Source organism: Bombina bombina, chromosome 8, assembly GCF_027579735.1.
Source record: "Bombina bombina isolate aBomBom1 chromosome 8, aBomBom1.pri, whole genome shotgun sequence".
In the NCBI taxonomy this organism is placed as follows: Eukaryota; Metazoa; Chordata; class Amphibia; order Anura; family Bombinatoridae; genus Bombina; species Bombina bombina.
In genome coordinates, this window is record NC_069506.1 from 144,629,935 (window position 1) to 144,650,309 (window position 20,375).

At 40.6% G+C, this 20,375-nt stretch overlaps 2 protein-coding genes across 8 annotated transcripts in view; both read left to right on the top strand.

The window, feature by feature from the left end:
• EPN1 (epsin 1) overlaps positions 1 to 20,375 on the top strand; it is a 315,777-nt gene that overhangs the window by 34,643 nt on the left and 260,759 nt on the right. The window lies entirely within an intron of this gene.
• Positions 8,199 to 10,055, top strand: LOC128638895 (tigger transposable element-derived protein 1-like). The gene is made up of 3 exons (XM_053691025.1): positions 8,199 to 8,984; positions 9,075 to 9,481; positions 9,680 to 10,055. Exons 1-3 carry the CDS (start codon positions 8,199 to 8,201, stop codon positions 10,053 to 10,055), a joined length of 1,569 nt encoding a protein of 522 aa, XP_053547000.1.

The window sequence follows — 20,375 nt, forward strand, 5'->3', positions numbered from 1 at the left end:
TCCTTTTCTCCTCTAACTGTGCCCTTTTAAATAATTGCTAAGGTCTTTCCCTGTGAATGAAAAATCAGCCATTCTAAAATCTAAAACTTGAGAGAGAGTTTTTTTCCAGACGTTCTTCAATGGGCCATTTAGTGACATAAGTCAAAACTAAACGTTCATGATTCAGATACAGTATATAATTTGTAAGAGAATTTTCAGTTGATTCTGCTATCACATTTGTATTAGATGTTCCCATATATTGCTAGTGAAAATTACTTAGTCTTAAAGGGACGGTCTAGTCCAAAATAAACTTTTATGATTCAGATAGAGAATGTAATTTTTAAACAATTTTCCAATTTACTTTTATCACCAATTTTGCTTTGTTCTCTTGGTAATTTTAGTTGAAAGCTAAACCTAGGAGGTTCATATGCAAATTGCTAAGCCCTTGAAGGCCGCTTCTGCTCTCAGGGCATTTTAACAGTTTTCACCACTAGGGGTGTTAGTTCATGTGTGACATAGATAACACTGTGCTCACGCACGTGGAGATCCAGTGAGCCAGCTCTGATTGGCTAAAATGGAGGTCTGTCAAAAGAACTGTAATAAGGGGGCAGTTTGCAGAGGCTTAGATACAAGGTAATCAGAGGTAAAAAGTGTATTTATATAGGGAATGGGTAATAAAGGGATTATCTTTCTTTTTAAACAATAACAATTCTGGTGTAGACTGTCCCTTTTAATTTCTCCAACATTGGTGTGTCCGGTCCACGGCGTCATCCTTACTTGTGGGAATATCTCTTCCCCAACAGGAAATGGCAAAGAGTCCCAGCAAAGCTGGCCATATAGTTCCTCCTAGGCTCCGCCCACCCCAGTCATTCTCTTTGCCGTTGCACAGGCAACATCTCCACGGAGATGGTTAAGAGTATGTGGTGTTTAAATGTAGTTTTTTTTTTTTATTCTACTATCAAGAGTTTGTTATTTTAAGATAGTGCTGGTATGTACTATTTACTCTGAAACAGAAAAGCATGAAGATTTCTGTTTTTGAGAGGAAGATGATTTTAGCAGACAGTAACTAAAATCGATTGCTGTTTCCACATAGGACTGTTGAGATGAAGTAACTTCAGTTGGGGAAACAGTTAGCAGACTTTTCTGCTTAAGGTATGACTAGCCATATTTCTAACAAGACTGTGTAATGCTGGAAGGCTGTCATTTCCCCTCATGGGGACCGGTAAGCCATTTTCTTAGTTTCAAACAGAATAAAGGGCTTAATATGGGCTATAAAACTGGTAGACACTTTTATGGGCTAAATCGATTGCTTTATTTGGACATTTTATACATGTTTATGCTGATAATTCACACTTATAAACTTGGGGAACGTTTTTTAATGTCAGGCACTATGTTAGACACCTTTTCCAGTCAGGGAGGGCCTTCCCAGTTGTAGGCTGAGCCTCATTTTCGCGCCATTACTGCGCAGTTGTTTTTGAGAGCAAGACATGCAGATGCATGTGTGAGGACCTGAAAGTAGTTGGAAAAGTTTCTAGAAGGCGTCATTTGGTATCGTATTCCCCTCTGGGCTTGGTTAGGTCACAGCAAAGGCTGTAGCTGGGACTGTATAGGGGTTAAATTTGTAAACGGCTCCGGTTCCGTTATTTTAAGGGTTAAAGCTCTGAAAATTGGTATGCAATACTTTTAATGCTTTAAGACACTGTGGTGAAATTTTGGTAAATTTTGAACAATTCCTTCATACTTTTTCACATATTCAGTAATAAAGTGTGCTCTGTTTAAAATTTAAAGAGACAGTAACGGTTTTGTTTTAAAAGTTTTTTTGTGCTTTATTGACAAGTTTAAGCCTGTTTAACATGTCTGTGCCTTCGGATAAGCTATGTTCTATATGTATGAAAGCCAATGTGTCTCCCCATTCAAAATTGTGTGATAATTGTGCCATAGCGTCCAAAAACAAAGTAAGGACAGTACTGCCACAGATAATGAAATTGCCCAAGATGATTCCTCATATGAGGGGAGTAGACATGATACTACATCATCTCCTACTGTGTCTACACCAGTTTTGCCCACGCAGGAGGCCCCTAGTACATCTAGCGCGCCAATGCTTATTACCATGCAACAATTGACGGCTGTAATGGATAACTCCATAGCAAATATTTTATCCAAAATGCCTGCATATCAGAGAAAGCGCGATTGCTCTGTTTTAAACACTGAAGAGCAGGCGGGCGCTGATGATAATTGTTCTGTCATACCCTCACACCAATCTGAAGTGGCCATGAGGGAGGTTTTGTCAGATGGGGAAATTTCAGATTCAGGAAAAATTTCTCAACAAGCTGAACCTGATGTTGTGACATTTAAATTTAAATTAGAACATCTCCACGCACTGCTTAAGGAGGTGTTATCTACTCTGGATGATTGTGACAACTTGTCCATCTTGCATAATTTCTCTGGAATGACCAAGTTTCTAGAGGTTCCGGTGCACCCCAACGCTTTTCCTATACCCAAGCGGGTGGCGGACATAGTGAATAAGGAGTGGGAGAAGCCCGGCATACCTTTTGTTCCCCCCCCTATATTTAAGAAATTATTTCCTATGGTCGACCCCAGAAAGGACTTATGGCAGACAGTCCCTAAGGTCGAGGGGGCAGTTTCTACTCTAAACAAGCGAACTACTATCCCTATCGAGGATAGTTGTGCTTTCAAAGATCCTATGGATAAAAAATTGGAAGGTTTGCTTAAAAAGATTTTTGTACAGCAGGGTTACCTTCTACAACCCATTTCGTGCATTGTTCCTGTCACTACAGCAGCGTGGTTCTGGTTCGAGGAACTAGAAAAGTCGCTCAGTAGAGAGACTCCGTATGAGGAGGTTATGGACAGAGTTCACGCACTTAAGTTGGCTAACTCTTTTATTTTAGATGCCGCTTTGCAATTAGCTAGATTAGCGGCGAAAAATTCAGGGTTTGCAATTGTGGCGCGCAGAGCGCTTTGGCTAAAGTCTTGGTCAGCGGATGTATCATCCAAGACAAAATTGCTTAACATACCTTTCAAAGGTAAAACTCTCTTTGGGCCAGAATTGAAAGAGATTATCTCAGACATCACTGGGGGAAAGGGCCACGCCCTTCCACAAGATAGGCCTTTCAAGGCCAAGAATAAGTCTAATTTTTGTTCCTTTCGCAATTTCAGGAACGGACCGGCCTCTAATTCTGCATCCTCTAAGCAAGAGGGTAATGCCTCACAGCCCAAACCAGCCTGGAAACCTATGCAAGGCTGGAACAAGGGTAAGCAGGCCAAGAAGCCTGCTGCTGCTAACAAAACAGCATGAAGGAGTAGCCCCCGATCCGGGACCGGATCTAGTAGGGGGCAGACTCTCTCTCTTTGCTCAGGCTTGGGCAAGAGACGTTCAGGATCCCTGGGCACTAGAAATAGTTTCCCAAGGGGAAGGTTCCACATGTCTCACTTATCCTTAAACCAAATAAAGAGACAGGCGTTCTTACATTGTGTAGAAGACCTGTTAAAGATGGGAGTGATACACCCTGTTCCAATGACGGAACAAGGAATGGGATTTTACTCAAATCTGTTCGTAGTTCCCAAAAAAGAGGGAACCTTCAGACCAATTCTGGATTTAAAGATCCTAAACAAATTTCTCAGGGTACCATCGTTCAAAATGGAAACCATTCGAACGATTCTACCCACTATCCAGGAAGGTCAATTTATGACTACCGTGGATCTAAAGGATGCGTATCTACATATTCCTATCCACAAAGAACATCATCAGTTACTAAGGTTCGCCTTTCTGGACAAACATTACCAGTTTGTGGCCCTCCCATTCGGGTTAGCCACTGCTCCAAGGATTTTCACAAAGGTACTCGGGTCCCTTCTAGCGGTTCTAAGACCGAGGGGCATTGCAGTAGTACCGTACTTGGACGACATTCTAATACAAGCGTCGTCCCTTTCAAAAGCAAAGGCTCATACAGACATCGTTCTGGCCTTTCTCAGATCTCACGGATGGAAGGTGAACATAGAAAAGAGTTCTCTGTCTCCGTCAACAAGAGTTCCCTTCTTGGGAACAATAATAGATTCCTTAGAAATGAGGATTTTTCTGACAGATGTCAGAAAGTCAAAACTTCTAAGCACTTGTCAAGTTCTTCACTCTGTTCCACGTCCTTCCATAGCTCAGTGCATGGAAGTAGTAGGGTTGATGGTTGCAGCAATGGACATAGTTCCTTTTGCACGAATTCATCTAAGACCATTACAACTGTGCATGCTCAAACAGTGGAATGGGGACTATACAGACTTGTCTCCAGTGATTCAAGTAGATCAGAAGACCAGCGATTCACTCCGTTGGTGGCTGACCCTGGACCATCTATCCCAGGGAATGAGCTTCCGCAGACCAGAGTGGGTCATTGTCACGACCGACGCCAGTCTAGTGGGCTGGGGCACGGTCTGGGAATCCCTGAAAGCTCAGGGACTATGGTCTCGGGAAGAGTCTCTTCTCCCGATAAACATTCTGGAACTAAGAGCGATATTCGATGCTCTCAGGGCTTGGCCTCAGCTTGCAAAGGCCAGATTCATAAGATTCCAATCAGACAACATGACGACTGTTGCGTATATCAATCATCAGGGGGGGAACAAGGAGTTCCCTAGCGATGAAAGAAGTGACCAAAATAATACAATGAGCGGAGGATCACTCCTGCCATCTATCTTACGATCCACATCCCAGGTGTGGAAAACTAGGAAGCAGATTATCTGAGTCGTCAGACTTTCCATCCGGGGGAGTGGGAACTCCACCCGGAGATCTTTGCCCAGTTGACTCAATTATGGGGCATTCCAGACATGGATCTGATGGCGTCTCGTCAGAACTTCAAGGTTCCTTGCTACGGGTCCAGATCCAGGGATCCCAAGGCGACTCTAGTGGATGCACTAGTAGCACCTTGGACCTTCAACCTAGCTTATGTGTTTCCACCGTTTCCTCTCATTCCCAGGCTGGTAGCCAGGATCAAACAGGAGAGGGCCTCGGTGATCTTGATAGCTCCTGCGTGGCCACGCAGGACTTGGTATGCAGACCTGATGAATATGTCATCAGTTCCACCATGGAAGCTACCTTTGAGACAGGACCTTCTTGTTCAGGGTCCATTCGAACATCCAAATCTGGTCTCCCTCCAGCTGACGGCTTGGAGATTGAACGCTTGATTATATCAAAGCGTGGGTTTTCAGATTCTGTGATAGATACTCTGGTTCAGGCCAGAAAACCGGTAACTAGAAAGATTTACCATAAAATATGGAAAAGATATATCTGTTGGTGTGAATCCAAGGGATTCCCATGGAATAAGATAAAGATTCCTAAGATTCTTTCCTTTCTGCAAGAAGGTTTGGATAAAGGATTATCTGCGAGTTCTCTAAAGGGACAGATTTCTGCTTTATCTGTCTTACTACACAAACGACTGGCAGCTGTGCCAGATGTTCAAGCATTTGTTCAGGCTCTGGTTAGGATCAAGCCTGTTTACAGACCTTTGACTCCTCCCTGGAGTCTAAATCTAGTTCTTTCAGTTCTTCAAGGGGTTCCGTTTGAACCTCTACATTCCATAGATATTGTTATTATCTTGGAAAGTTTTGTTTTTGGTTGCTATTTCTTCTGCTAGAAGAGTTTCTGAGTTATCTGCTCTGCAGTGTACTCCGCCCTATCTGGTGTTCCATTCAGATAAGGTTGTTTTGCGTACTAAGCCTGGTTTTCTTCCAAAGGTGGTTTCCAACAAGAATATTAACCAGGAGATAGTTGTACCTTCTTTGTGTCCGAAACCAGTTTCAAAGAAGGAACGTTTGCTACACAATTTAGATGTAGTCCGTGCTCTAAAATTCTACTTAGAAGCTACAAAAGAATTCAGACAAACATCTTCTCTGTTTGTCGTCTATTCTGGTAAAAGGAGAGGTCAAAAAGCAACTTCTACCTCTCTTTCCTTTTGGCTTAAAAGCATCATCCGATTGGCTTATGAGACTGCCGGACGGCAGCCTCCTGAAAGAATCACAGCTCACTCCACTAGGGCTGTGGCTTCCACATGGGCCTTCAAGAACGAGGCTTCTGTTGATCAGATATGTAAGGCAGCGACTTGGTCTTCACTGCACACTTTTGCCAAATTTTACAAATTTGATACTTTTGCTTCTTCGGAGGCTATTTTTGGGAGAGAGGTTTTGCAAGCCGTGGTGCCTTCCGTTTAGGTAACCTGATTTGCTCCCTCCCTTCATCCGTGTCCTAAAGCTTTGGTATTGGTTCCCACAAGTAAGGATGACGCCGTGGACCGGACACACCAATGTTGGAGAAAACAGAATTTATGCTTACCTGATAAATTACTTTCTCCAACGGTGTGTCCGGTCCACGGCCCACCCTGGTTTTTTAATCAGGTCTGATGAATTATTTTCTCTAACTACAGTCACCACGGTACCATATGGTTTCTCCTATATTTTTCCTCCTGTCCGTCGGTCGAATGACTGGGGTGGGCGGAGCCTAGGAGGGACTATATGGCCAGCTTTGCTGGGACTCTTTGCCATTTCCTGTTGGGGAAGAGATATTCCCACAAGTAAGGATGACGCCGTGGACCGGACACACCGTTGGAGAAAGTAATTTATCAGGTAAGCATAAATTCTGTTTTTTAAATGTTTTTCTTCAAACCTGTTGGATTTTCCTTTTTGTTTTTTTCCATACACAAAGAGCTGGATCTTGTAAGACCTTGTTTCTGAACCTGTACAGTAAAAAAAAAAAATACAATCTTTATAGTTCCTTGATACATTTACAGCACAGCAGGGCACAATTTTTGTGAGTCCTGCTGACTAACCTCTACTAATTTAGGGCAGTGTTTTCCAACTCCAGGACCCTTAAAGAACCACTAAACACAGTAGAATAGCATAATCCGTAAATGCATAATAAAAAGACAATGCAAAAGAACTTAGTTTGAATTTCAAATGAGTAGTAGATTTCTTCCTAATTTTAAAGTTAATTCTATTTTCCCTCCCACTGCATCATGTGACAGCCATCAGCCAATCACAAATGCATATACGCATATTTTGTAACTCTTGCTCATGCTCAGTAGGTGTAGGTACCTCAAAGTGTGTGCATATAAAAAGATTGTGTATATTTAAATAATGGAAGTGAATTGGAAAGTTGTTTAAAATTGTGTGCTCTATCTGAATCATGAAGGTTTAATTTTGACTTGAGTGTCCCTTTAACAAGCCAGATATTTATTATATCTTAATTAGAGCACAGGTTAATCGGCTGATGGGTGAGCTGATTATTTCACCTATGTTCTAGTTAAGCTATAATGAAAATCTGGCCCGTTAAGGGTCCTGAGGACTTGGTTTGGGAAACACTGATATAGACGGACATGAAACTCAAGGCTTTTTTGTGATTATGCAATTTTAAAGAACTTTCCAATTTACTTATATTATCTAATTTGCTTTTTTTCTCTTGGTATCTAGATAAGCTCATGAGCAGAATTGCACTACTGGGAGCTAGCTGCTAATTGGCGGTTGCACATATATGCCTTTTGTCATTGGTTCACCTGATGTGTTCCGTTAGCTCCCACTGGTGCATTGCTGCTCCTTCAACAAAGGATACCAAGAGAACAAAGCAATTTAAATAATAGAAGTAAACTGAAAAGTTGTTTAAAATAGTATACAGGCATACCCCGCTTTACGGACCTTCACTTTACGGACACTCGCGAGTACGTACATAGCTATTACGGACCCTCTCTTTACGGACACTCGCGAGAACGTACAAACCCGCCCCTGCGCACATGAAACAGTTAGTCTCTATGGTTCAGGAAGAGGTTGCCGCGCGCCAGGAAGATGTTGCTGCGCACCAGGAAGTGGTGGGGTTTCCGCTCACTGTGTAGAAGCTGCGCACTTGGCAAGTGAAGTTAAAAAGTGAATCGTGTATAGAAGATTCCTGCACCCAAATTGCTATTTTATTCCTGCCATAATACTGTACTGCACTGAAACCACTACTGTACATAGAACTTTGGGGAACATATACTGTATACAGTACACGTACAGTACTGATTGTAACACGCTTGGCACACACTGTGTATAGAAGATTCCTGCACCCAAATTGCTATTTTATTCCTGCCATAATACTGCACTGTACCACTACTTGTACATAGAACTTTGGGGAACATATACTGTATACAGTACACGTACAGTACTGATTGTAACACGCTTGGCACCTAGAGCTGATAATGGCAGATAAAAAGAAATGCCGTAAATCTATTACCTTGGATATGAAGCTTAAAATTATTAGATTGTATGATGAAGGTGTAATTCAAGCTGAAATAGGCCGAAAGCTAGGCTTCACTAGGACCACAATTAACACAGTCATGAAGAACAGAGAAAAAATTGTTGCAGAAGTTAAAAGTTCTACACCTGTTAACACCACAACAATTCGAAAAAGGGATAGCATTGTTGCAGACATGGAGAGACTCCTAATACTTTGGATAGAAAATCAGACAACACGCCATGTTCCTGTAAACCAGGCAATTATACAAAGTAAAGCCTTAAGCTTATTCAATCACCTGAAGGCTAAGAAAGGTGAAGCAGCAAAGGATGCTGAATTTGTTGCAAGCCGTGGATGGTTTGATAGGTTTAAGAAGAGGTCTAATCTACATAACATCAAAGTACAAGGAGAGGCAGCTGCTGCAAATACTGAGGCTGCAGAAAGCTATCCAAGTGAATTTGCAAAAATTATTGAAGATGGAGGCTACTCCATGGATCAAATTTTTAATGTGGATGAGACTGGTCTATTCTGGAAGAAGATGCCTGCAAGAACCTTCATTGCAAGACAGGAAAAATCAATGCCAGGCTACAAGCCAGCTAAAGATAGAATAACCCTTCTGTTAGGTGGCAATGCTTCTGGTACCTTAAAGCTAAAGCCTTTGTTTATTTACCGTTTTCAAAATCCAAGAGCTTTGAAGAACTACGTTAAAACTAGACTTCCAGTGCATTGGAGGGCAAATAAAAAAGCATGGGTAACTGCAGCCCTTTTTGAGGATTGGTTTGACACCTGCTTTGTTCCAGAGGTGAAAGCTTATTGCAAAGACAATAATATCCCTTTCAAGATTTTGCTGCTTGTTGATAATGCTCCTGGACACCCTCGAACACTAGAAGAGCTCAACCCTAACATTAGAGTGGAATTCCTACCACCAAATACCACTTCATTACTGCAGCCCATGGATCAATGTGTCATAGCTGCCTTCAAGTTAAACTACTTAAAAAGAACATTCAGTAAGTGTATTGCAGCAATAGACAAAGAAGAAGGTGCAGGGCAAGAAGTCCTATCGAAATTCTGGAAAAGCTACAACATCTTGGATTGCATTAAAACTGTAAGAGATGCTTGGAATGACATAAAGGATACCACAATGAAAAGGGCCTGGAAAAAATTATGCCCACAGTTAGCTGATGATTCTGAAGGCGTTGATGATTCTGTAGCTAATGTTACTGAAAATATTGTAGAGATGGCAAGGCAGTTAGAGCTGGAAGTAGAGCCAGAAGATGTTGCTGAACTGCTTGCATCCCATACTGAGCCCCTCAGCAATGAAGATCTTCTAGAACTTGAAGAGGAGAGAGAAGAAGAAGAAGATGTGCAAAATGGGGTTGACAACATTGAACAGCCTGAAGGCTTAACTTCAAAAATTCTCTTTCAAGCTTTCCGTCATCTTGATAGCGCCATGGCTCTTTTTGAAAAGCATGATAGGGACTTTGAAAGAAGCTTCACAGTCAATGGTAACATTTCAGGGGCTTATTCCTGTTACAAAGAAATCTACAGAGAAAAGAAGAAAGCTACACTTCAAACCTCCATAGAGACTTACTTTTCTAAAAGTCCATCAGCACGCAGATCATCATCATCGACAGACAGTCATTTGGATACCAGATCATCAACTGGCAGTCCATTTCCAGCTCTGGCATCACCACCCAGTCCTGCTCCTTCTCTTATTGCTACTTGTAGTACACCCAATTCGCCAGCAAGAAAGCGTCTCGCCTTTGAAGAGTTGACTTGTGAAACAGAAGATACCAGTATGACTTCATCCTTACTAGAATAAATGCTCATAGCTGATCCTAAGCTTAGAAAATGTTGTGTTTACAGTATTTTGCAATACAGTACAGTAAATATGTTCTCTTGTCCTAAGCTGATCCTAAGCTTAGAAAATGTTGTGTTTATTTTGCAATACTGTACAGTACAGTAAATATGTTCTCTTACCCTAAGCTGATCCTAAGCTTAGAAAATGTTGTGTTTATTTTGCAAAACTGTACAGTACAGTAATTATGTTCTCTTGTCCTAAGCTGACCCTAAGCTTAGAAAATGTCTTTATTTTTCAATACAGTACAGTAAATACTGTATGTTCTGTTGCCCTAAGCTGATCCTAAGCTTAGAATTTTTTTTGTTTATTTTGCAATAAATATTTTCTTTTGGCCTAACCTTATAGTATTGTGTTTATTTTAGTTATAAATGTATTATTTATATCAGTTATGCCTATAAATGACTATTATAATGAAGTACAAGCATTGAGAAGTGAAAAAAAAGTATTGCTTCACTTTAAGTACATTTTCGTTTTACATACATGCTCTGGTCCCATTGTGTACGTAAATGTGGGGTATGCCTGTACTTTGCCATGAAAGAAAAACAATTTGGTTTCATGTCCCTTTAAGCGGTTAACCAGATTAATTTTACTGCTGAAGACAATATGGCAGGATATGAGATCACTAAAATATCAATACCCGTAGTGAGCGGTATAATTGCACTGCTGAAGTCTGTGTGATCTCTCTTCACTGTGCTGTACAGCATTTGCTAGCAGATGGAGATGTGTTGTGCTAACATTTATTACACTTTCACATTTTCTATATTCATTTGCTCAATTACAAAGAATTTTTATTTTGTTTCTCAACAGAAAAAAATAGAAAGTGCGGACGGAGCCAATCTGTAATAATAGCGCAACTGCTCCGTTTAGCAAGTGCCCAGGAAATGGTGCGCCCACTTCTCTGGCACGACTTATTTTACCGGCGTGTCGTCCTCTTGCTTTGCATGATCCTGATAAAACGCCACACTTAATTAATACAAAAATTAAACAACCTATTTAGAAATGTAAATGGATATCCATGTCATAAAATGACTTGGAAGTGAGGTATCACTTGCAGACTTATGAGTAGAATGCAAAGCTGTTTTTATTAGAAAACGAAAACAAAAATGTATTGCGCTGTGGTTTTGCAAGGCCATATTACCAAAGCCATTGAAGTGAATTTCCCTCTACTTAAAGGGACGGTCTAGTCAAATTTAAACTTTCATGATTTAGATAGGACATGCAATTTTAAACAACTTTCCAATTTACTTTTATCATCAAATTTGCTTTGTTCACTTCGTATTCTTTGTTGAAAGCTAAACCTAAGTAGGCTCATATGTTAAATTTCTTAGCTCTTATCTCAGTTCATTTTAAAAAAATTTCACAGACAGCACTAGTCAGTGTGCCATATAGATAACAACATTGCGCTCACTCCACTGGAGTTATTTATGAATCAGCACTGATTGGTTAAAATGCAAGTCTATCAAAAGAACTGAAATAAGACGTCAGTCTGCAGAGGCTTAGATACAAGGTAATCACAGAGGTGAAAAGTATATTAATATAACTGTGTTGGCCGTGCAAAACTCGGGAATGGGTAATAAAGGGATTATCTATCTTTTTAAAGAATACTAATTATGGAGAAGACTGTCCATTTAACAATTTAGCTGTACATTGCACAATATCTGCATACAATGCACATTTTTAAGAGCATATTAAACTGTAATTTTCCGCCCATTTGTCTATGATAATACTCCAGTAGCGCCCACTAGACCATATCACTGGCATTGTTTAGTAGCTTCTCATGAAGCTTGTAGAGTCAATTAAAAATTAATCACTGCAGCTTCCACATGGCTATTTCACAAGTGTTAAGGATGCATCTTTGCTGTCTGTCAAATATACTCCTCAATTGTTGATTGAAATAGCTGATTTTGCTAGTTGAATCCACTACTTATACTTGCGTATTGGCTATAGAATAACTATATAAACAAGAGCCAGCAGAATAAATTCCACTCCCTGCAAGGGGGGTGGTGGAAGTGGTATGTATTAAAATTTTAGTTTTCATTTGTTCTTTATCAATATAAGGCTTTGGTATAAAGACAGAAAACATAAGGAAGCATTTCTGTGTGTAAAAGAAATAAGATAAAGAGGTCTGATCTTCCTACAAGTTCAGCACATTTTAATGGGTTGTGGTTTCAAATAGTAAAATCAGCTATTTCATATACAAAAATTAACATAAAAGTTATTTGTTGGGTGCCAAGGAGAACTTCATAATGCACAGCAGAATATAAAGTTCCTGTACACAAATGCCATTGGCTGCTGTCAAAATTAAACCGCCTTTGCTGTCATAATTTGAAAAATACATGAAAACTATGAACATGCAACCTGCCAGTGCCCTACCAATCCCTCCAGGAATGGCTAAATGCTACAAACTCCTGTCTGTTGCCATGGTAACCTGTACACAAATGCACTTGGCTGCTGTCAAAGTTAAACCACCTTTGCTGTCACAATTTGCAAAATACATGAAAACTGAGACAAGTATTGCAAGTGTGGAGAGGTACTCAATCAATTATAGTTTTGTAACTATCTGAATTGTTCATTGCTAGTTGGAAATTTAAATTGCAGTATGCTAAATAAAGGTATTCATTCTGTATAAATATTTAATCCAATGGTATGTAATCCCTCAATTTAATATATATACAGATATCACATGGCAAAAACCTACATGTACACAGAAAACAAGAAATGTAGCCAAGCGCTTACATAAAAGACCGCTAAAATAAAAATTAAAAATTAATGATTCAGATAGAGCACACAATTTTAAACAACTTTCCAATTCGCAAATTTCTGAGGCACCAGATCCTATTGAGCGCGCATCCAAGATTCACAGAATAAACATACTGTATATGCATTTTGTGATTGGCTGATGGCTGTCACATGATGCAGTGGGAAACTAGCTTTGAAATTTGACAGAAAACAAAATCTAATACTTATGTGAAATTTACTTATCTGGATAAATCTACCAGTATTTTACATTGTATAAGGTTAAATAATATAGTTGTGGGATTCATCCTGAACAATAATGCCCCATTATGGTATTTCTCCAGTATTTCATTTAGACAGTTTGCCGATTCCCAGAACAGAGCAACCACATTCCTTTTAGTATTCATAAACACCAGTCCTAGGGTAGGATAATGCTATTCTGTTCAAAGACCAGGGCGGAAAAGTGCTGTCTAGTGCAATAAATATTTACTACAGGTTTTAAAATAAGCAAGACTAACCCCTGCAATGTTTAAAATGTCATGCATATGTAAAGTAGCTTTTAAAGAGACAGTAAAGTAAAAATTAAATGTTCATGGTTTAGATAGAACATGCAATTAAAACAAAAACTTTTAAAATTTCACTTTTTCAAATTTTACTTTGTTCTTTTGGTACCCCTTTGTTGTGGGATCTGCAAAAGTTATGTTGTAGGCATAGGCTCATATGAGCTGAGAAGCGTGCACATATTTTCCTTCCTAAGATAGGAAGAGTCCACGGCTTCATTCCTTACTGTTGGGATATACAACACCTGGCCACCAGGAGGAGGCAAAGACACCCCAGCCAAAGGCTTAAATATCGCTCCCACTTCCTCATTACCCCAGTCATTCTTTGCCTTTCATCATAGGAAGGCGGCTACCTGGTCCTCCTTGCATACTTTTTCTAATTTGAACAAGTTTGATGTTTTTGCTTCGGCTGAAGCAACTTTCGGGAGAAAAGTTTTGCAGGCTGTGGTGCCCTCAGAATAGGGTCTGCCTCTTCCTTTTTGTTCCCTCCCGTTATTCATTCAGTGTCCTCTGGAGCTTAGGTATAGTTTTTCTAACAGTAACGAATGAAGCCGTGGACTCTCCCTATCTTAGGAAGGAAAACATAATTTATGCTTACCAGATAAATTCCTTTCCTTCCGGATAGGTAGAGTCCACGGCCCCTGCTTGTTTTTTCTTGTCTAAGGGCGGACCCCTATTATTTATCTTATTCTTCTGGCACCATTTATACCCTGATATTTCTCCTACTTTTCCTTGTTCCCTCAGCAGAATGACTGGGGTAATGAGGAAGTGGGAGGGATATTTAAGCCTTTGGCTGGGGTGTCTTTGCCTCCTCCTGGTGGCCAGGTGTTGTATTTCCCAACAGTAAGGAATGAAGCCTTGGAAAGGAAGGAAATGAATTTATCTGGTAAGCATAAATTGTTTTCTTGCACTGTATGGCAGCAGTGTTTGCAGCAATGAAGCAATGTAATATATTGTTGCAGACACTGCTGCTATAAAGTGATAAAGACATCCGCATGCTCCTGAGGTCCTTTGAGCCTTAGGTTTAGGGGAACATTTATTGAGCTGCATTTGCAGATTTTGCTGCTTTGCCGCTGCAGCCGGAAAACCACAAATTTAAGAAACTGAAGCTGCTGCTTTATTCTCTCTGCCACTTCAGAGGTAATGAGATAAATCACATTGGCACCTGTCTGTCCAGAATGATTGGCATGCAGTTGGTTGAGCGAGGGTAGGGGCCAGCATGGTGCATCACAAATTGGGGACTGTAGGCGGACAAGTTTGCTACTTGAAAATGTGTCAACCTGCAGTCTTGATAGATTTTCCCCTTACTCATCAAAAAGTATATCTGGAGAGCAAATTTGATAATAAAAGTAAATTGGAAAGCTTATTAAAAATGCATGCACTATCAACCCATGAATGTTTAATTTTGAAGTTACTGTCCCTTTAAATAAGCTTAAAAAGACATAAAAGCTGGTTGAATTTAACCCCTTCCTGCCGGTACTAATTTGTTGCATTGGAACAAAAGTTCTGATGTAAACAAATTGGTAAAAAAAATTTAATCACGCAATTGTACATGCAATCGCATGATTTCAATGATGGGATCGGGTCTGGGGGGAGTGCCTAAGATGATAGACACGCCCTCCAGTTTGTGATCCTGGTTAGGAAGCCGTAGATGCTTCACTACAGCAGAACGGCCAGGATGTTCCATGCCATCCTAACTGCGCTAAAGCCCATCGCAGTTACAGCATCGCATGGAACGTCCTAACGGCGTTAAGGGGTTAATCTGAAACCAATACAGCAGCATTAGTTGTGTATATCCTACTAATGATTGTTGACTGATGAGGACATGGGCAGGGACACACTTTTTTTGTGAGTCTGATAAACTTTGCTTACAGTTTCCCTTTTAAAGTTTAACACACCTTTTGGGGTACATACTCGTTATCTCTTGGCTTTGATGGTACAGTGATGATAGTTTTGATTTTTTTTTTTACAACCTAAACGTTACTCCAGATTGTTTATTATCAGATCTTTTTTTCAGTCCAGAAAATTGTTTTGTGAGGGACACTCTCAGATTATCACTGTCTTGAGCGTGGTAGCAGTTTCTCAGCTGCTGAGGAAGCCAGTCTATTTCCAGATGAAACATGTCTAATTGTATTTTGCAGCTGTTTAAAGGGACAGTAAAGTCAAATTTTAAACTTTCATGATTTGGATAGAACATGCAATTTTAAACAACTTTCCACTTTACTTTTGCTTTGTTCTCTTGGCATCTTTTATTAAAGAGTAAAACTAGGTAGGTTGAGGTTCATATGAGCTCAGGAGTGTGCATGTGACTTTAGTACTCTATGCCAGCAGTGTTTTGCAACATTGTATAACAAAGCTACAAATAATGTTGCAATAAAAGATACCAAGAGAACAAAGTAAAATTGACAGAACTAAATTGGAAAGTTGTTTAAAATTCTTTGTTCTATCCAAATCATGAAACACAGGTTTCTTTCATGTAATTAACAAGAGTCCATGAGCTAGTGACGTATGGGATATACATTCCTACCAGGAGGGGCAAAGTTTCCCAAACCTTAAAATGCCTATAAATACACCCCTCACCACACCCACAAATCAGTTTTACAAACTTTGCCTCCAAGGGAGGTGGTGAAGTAAGTTTGTGCTAGATTCTACGTTGATATGCGCTCCGCAGCAAGTTGGAGCCCGGTTTTCCTCTCAGCGTGCAGTGAATGTCAGAGGGATGTGAAGAGAGTATTGCCTATTGAATGCAGTGATCTCCTTCTACGGGGTCTATTTCATAAGGTTCTCTGTTATCGGTCGTAGAGATTCATCTCTTACCTCCCTTTTCAGATCGACGATATACTCTTATATTTACCATTACCTCTACTGATTCTCGTTTCAGTACTGGTTTGGCTTTCTACAAACATGTAGATGAGTGTCCTGGGGTAAGTAAGTCTTATTTTCTGTGACACTCTAAGCTATGGTTGGGCACTTTATTTATAAAGTTCTAAATATATGTATTCAAACATTTATTTGCCTTGACTCAGAATGTTCAACTTTCCTTATTTTCAGACAGTCAGTTTCATATTTGGGATTATGCATTGAATTATCATATTTTTCTTACCTCAAAAATTTGACTTTTTTCCCTGTGGGCTGTTAGGCTCGCGGGGGCTGAAAATGCTTCATTTCTCCAACATAGGTGTGTCCGGTCCACGGCGTCATCCTTACTTGTGGGATATTCTCTTCCCCAACAGGAAATGGCAAAGAGCCCAGCAAAGCTGGTCACATGATCCCTCCTAGGCTCCGCCTACCCCAGTCATTCTCTTTGCCGTTGTACAGGCAACATCTCCACGGAGATGGCTTAGAGTTTTTTAGTGTTTAACTGTAGTTTTTATTATTCAATCAAGAGTTTGTTATTTTAAAATAGTGCTGGTATGTACTATTTACTCTGAAACAGAAAAGAGATGAAGATTTCTGTTTGTATGAGGAAAATGATTTTAGCAACCGTTACTAAAATCCATGGCTGTTCCACACAGGACTGTTGAGAGGAATTAACTTCAGTTGGGGGAACAGTGAGCAGTCTTTTGCTGCTTGAGGTATGACACATTCTAACAAGACGATGTAATGCTGGAAGCTGTCATTTTCCCTATGGGATCCGGTAAGCCATTTTTATTCAGACAGTAAATAAGGGCTTCACAAGGGTTTATTAAGACTGTAGACATTTTCTGGGCTAAATCGATCATATTTACACATATTTAGCCTTGAGGAATCATTTTATCTGGGTATTTTTTGTAAAATCATATCGGCAGGCACTGTTTTAGACACTTTATTCTATAGGGGCTTTCCCTAATCATAGTCAGAGCTTCATTTTCGCGCCGGTATGGCGCACTTGTTTTTGAGAACAGCATGGCATGCAGCTGCATGTGTGTGGAGCTCTGATACATAGAAAAGTCTTTCTGAAGGCATCATTTGGTATCGTATTCCCCTTTGGGCTTGGTTGGGTCTCAGCAAAGCAGATTCCAGGGACTGTAAAGGGGTTAAATATAAAAACGGCTCCGGTTCCGTTATTTTAAGGGTTAAAGCTTCCAAATTTGGTGTGCAATACTTTTAAGGCTTTAAGACACTGTGGTGAAATTTTGGTGAATTTTGAACAATTCCTTCATACTTTTTCGCAATTGCAGTAATAAAGTGTGTTCAGTTTAAAATTTAAAGTGACAGTAACGGTTTTATTTTAAAACGTTTTCTCCAACATAGGTGTGTCCGGTCCACGGCGTCATCCTTACTTGTGGGATATTCTCTTCCCCAACAGGAAAAGGCAAAGAGCCCAGCAAAGCTGGTCACATGATCCCTCCTAGGCTCCGCCTACCCCAGTCATTCTCTTTGCCGTTGTACAGGCAACATCTCCACGGAGATGGCTTAGAGTTTTTTAGTGTTTAACTGTAGTTTTTATTATTCAATCAAGAGTTTGTTATTTTGAAATAGTGCTGGTATGTACTATTTACTCAGAAACAGAAAAGAGATGAAGATTTCTGTTTGTATGAGGAAAATGATTTTAGCAACCGTCACTAAAATCCATGGCTGTTCCACACAGGACTGTTGAGAGCAATTAACTTCAGTTGGGGGAACAGTGAGCAGTCTCTTGCTGCTTGAGGTATGACACATTCTAACAAGACGATGTAATGCTGGAAGCTGTCATTTTCCCTCTGGGATCCGGTAAGCCATGTTTATTACGATTGTAAATAAGGGCTTCAAAAAGGGCTTATTAAGACTGTAGACTTTTTTTGGGCTAAATCGATTGATTATTAACACATATTTAGCCTTGAGGAATCATTTTATCTGGGTATTTAGAAAAAATAATATCGGCAGGCACTGTTTTAGACACCTTATTCTTTAGGGGCTTTCCCAAAGCATAGGCAGAGCCTCATTTTCGCGCCGGTGTTGCGCACTTGTTTTTGAGAGGCATGGCATGCAGTCGCATGTGAGAGGAGCTCTGATACTTAGAAAAGACTTTCTGAAGGCGTCATTTGGTATCGTATTCCCCTTGGGGCTTGGTTGGGTCTCAGCAAAGCAGATACCAGGGACTGTAAGGGGTTAAAGTTCAAAACGGCTCCGGTTCCGTTATTTTAAGGGTTAAAGCTTCCAAATTTGGTGTGCAATACTTTTAAGGCTTTAAGACACTGTGGTGAAAATTTGGTGAATTTTGAACAATTCCTTCATGTTTTTTCGCATTTGCAGTAATAAAGTGTGTTCAGTTTAAAATTTAAAGTGACAGTTACGGTTTTATTTTAAAACGTTTTTTGTACTTGTTATCAAGTTTATGCCTGTTTAACATGTCTGAACTACCAGATAGACTGTGTTCTGAATGTGGGGAAGCCAGAATTCCTATTCATTTAAATAAATGTGATTTATATGACAATGATGCCCAAGATGATTCCTCAAGTGAGGGGAGTAAGCATGGTACTGCATCATTCCCTCCTTCGTCTACACGAGTCTTGCCCACTCAGGAGGCCCCTAGTACATCTAGCGCGCCAATACTCCTTACTATGCAACAATTAACGGCTGTAATGGATAATTCTGTCAAAAACATTTTAGCCAAAATGAACACTTATCAGCGTAAGCGCGACTGCTCTGTTTTAGATACTGAAGAGCATGACGACGCTGATATTAATATTTCTGAAGGGCCCCTAACTCAGTCTGATGGGGCCAGGGAGGTTTTGTCTGAGGGAGAAATTACTGATTCAGGGAACATTTCTCAACAAGCTGAACCTGATGTGATTGCATTTAAATTTAAGTTGGAACATCTCCGCATTCTGCTTAAGGAGGTATTATCCACTCTGGATGATTGTGACAAGTTGGTCATCCCAGAGAAACTATGTAAAATGGACAAGTTCCTAGAGGTGCCGGGGCTCCCAGAAGCTTTTCCTATACCCAAGCGGGTGGCGGACATTGTTACTAAAGAATGGGAAAGGCCCGGTATTCCTTTCGTCCCTCCCCCCATATTTAAAAAATTGTTTCCTATGGTCGACCCCAGAAAGGACTTATGGCAGACAGTCCCCAAGGTCGAGGGAGCGGTTTCCACTTTAAACAAACGCACCACTATACCCATAGAGGATAGTTGTGCTTTCAAAGATCCTATGGATAAAAAATTAGAAGGTTTGCTTAAAAAGATGTTTGTTCAGCAGGGTTACCTTCTACAACCAATTTCATGCATTGTCCCTGTCGCTACAGCCGCATGTTTCTGGTTCGATGAGCTGATAAAGGCGGTCGACAGTGATTCTCCTCCTTATGAGGAGATTATGGACAGAATCAATGCTCTCAAATTGGCTAATTCTTTCACCCTAGACGCCACTTTGCAATTGGCTAGGTTAGCGGCTAAGAATTCTGGGTTTGCTATTGTGGCGCGCAGAGCGCTTTGGTTGAAATCTTGGTCGGCTGATGCGTCTTCCAAGAACAAGTTACTTAACATTCCTTTCAAGGGGAAAACGCTGTTTGGCCCTGACTTGAAAGAGATTATCTCGGATATCACTGGGGGTAAGGGCCACGCCCTTCCTCAGGATCGGCCTTTCAAGGCAAAGAATAAACCTAATTTTCGTCCCTTTCGTAGAAACGGACCAGCCCAAAGTGCTACGTCCTCTAAGCAAGAGGGTAATACTTCTCAAGCCAAGCCAGCTTGGAGACCAATGCAAGGCTGGAACAAGGGAAAGCAGGCCAAGAAACCTGCCACTGCTACCAAGACAGCATGAAATGTTGGCCCCCGATCCGGGACCGGATCTGGTGGGGGGCAGACTCTCTCTCTTCGCTCAGGCTTGGGCAAGAGATGTTCTGGATCCTTGGGCGCTAGAAATAGTCTCCCAAGGTTATCTTCTGGAATTCAAGGGACTTCCCCCAAGGGGGAGGTTCCACAGGTCTCAGTTGTCCAAGGGGCATTGCTGTAGTACCTTACTTGGACGACATTCTGATTCAAGCGTCGTCCCTTCCTCAAGCAAAGGCTCACACGGACATTGTC

Coding starts and splice junctions, on each gene's coding strand:
- LOC128638895 (XM_053691025.1), top strand. CDS start 8,199: ATGGCAGATAAAAAGAAATGCCGTAAATCTATTACCTTGGATATGAAG. Junction 8,985..9,074: donor GGGCAAATAAAAAAGCATGG/GTAACTGCAGCC, acceptor ATCCCTTTCAAG/ATTTTGCTGCTTGTTGATAA. Junction 9,482..9,679: donor ATTGTAGAGATGGCAAGGCA/GTTAGAGCTGGA, acceptor TCATCTTGATAG/CGCCATGGCTCTTTTTGAAA.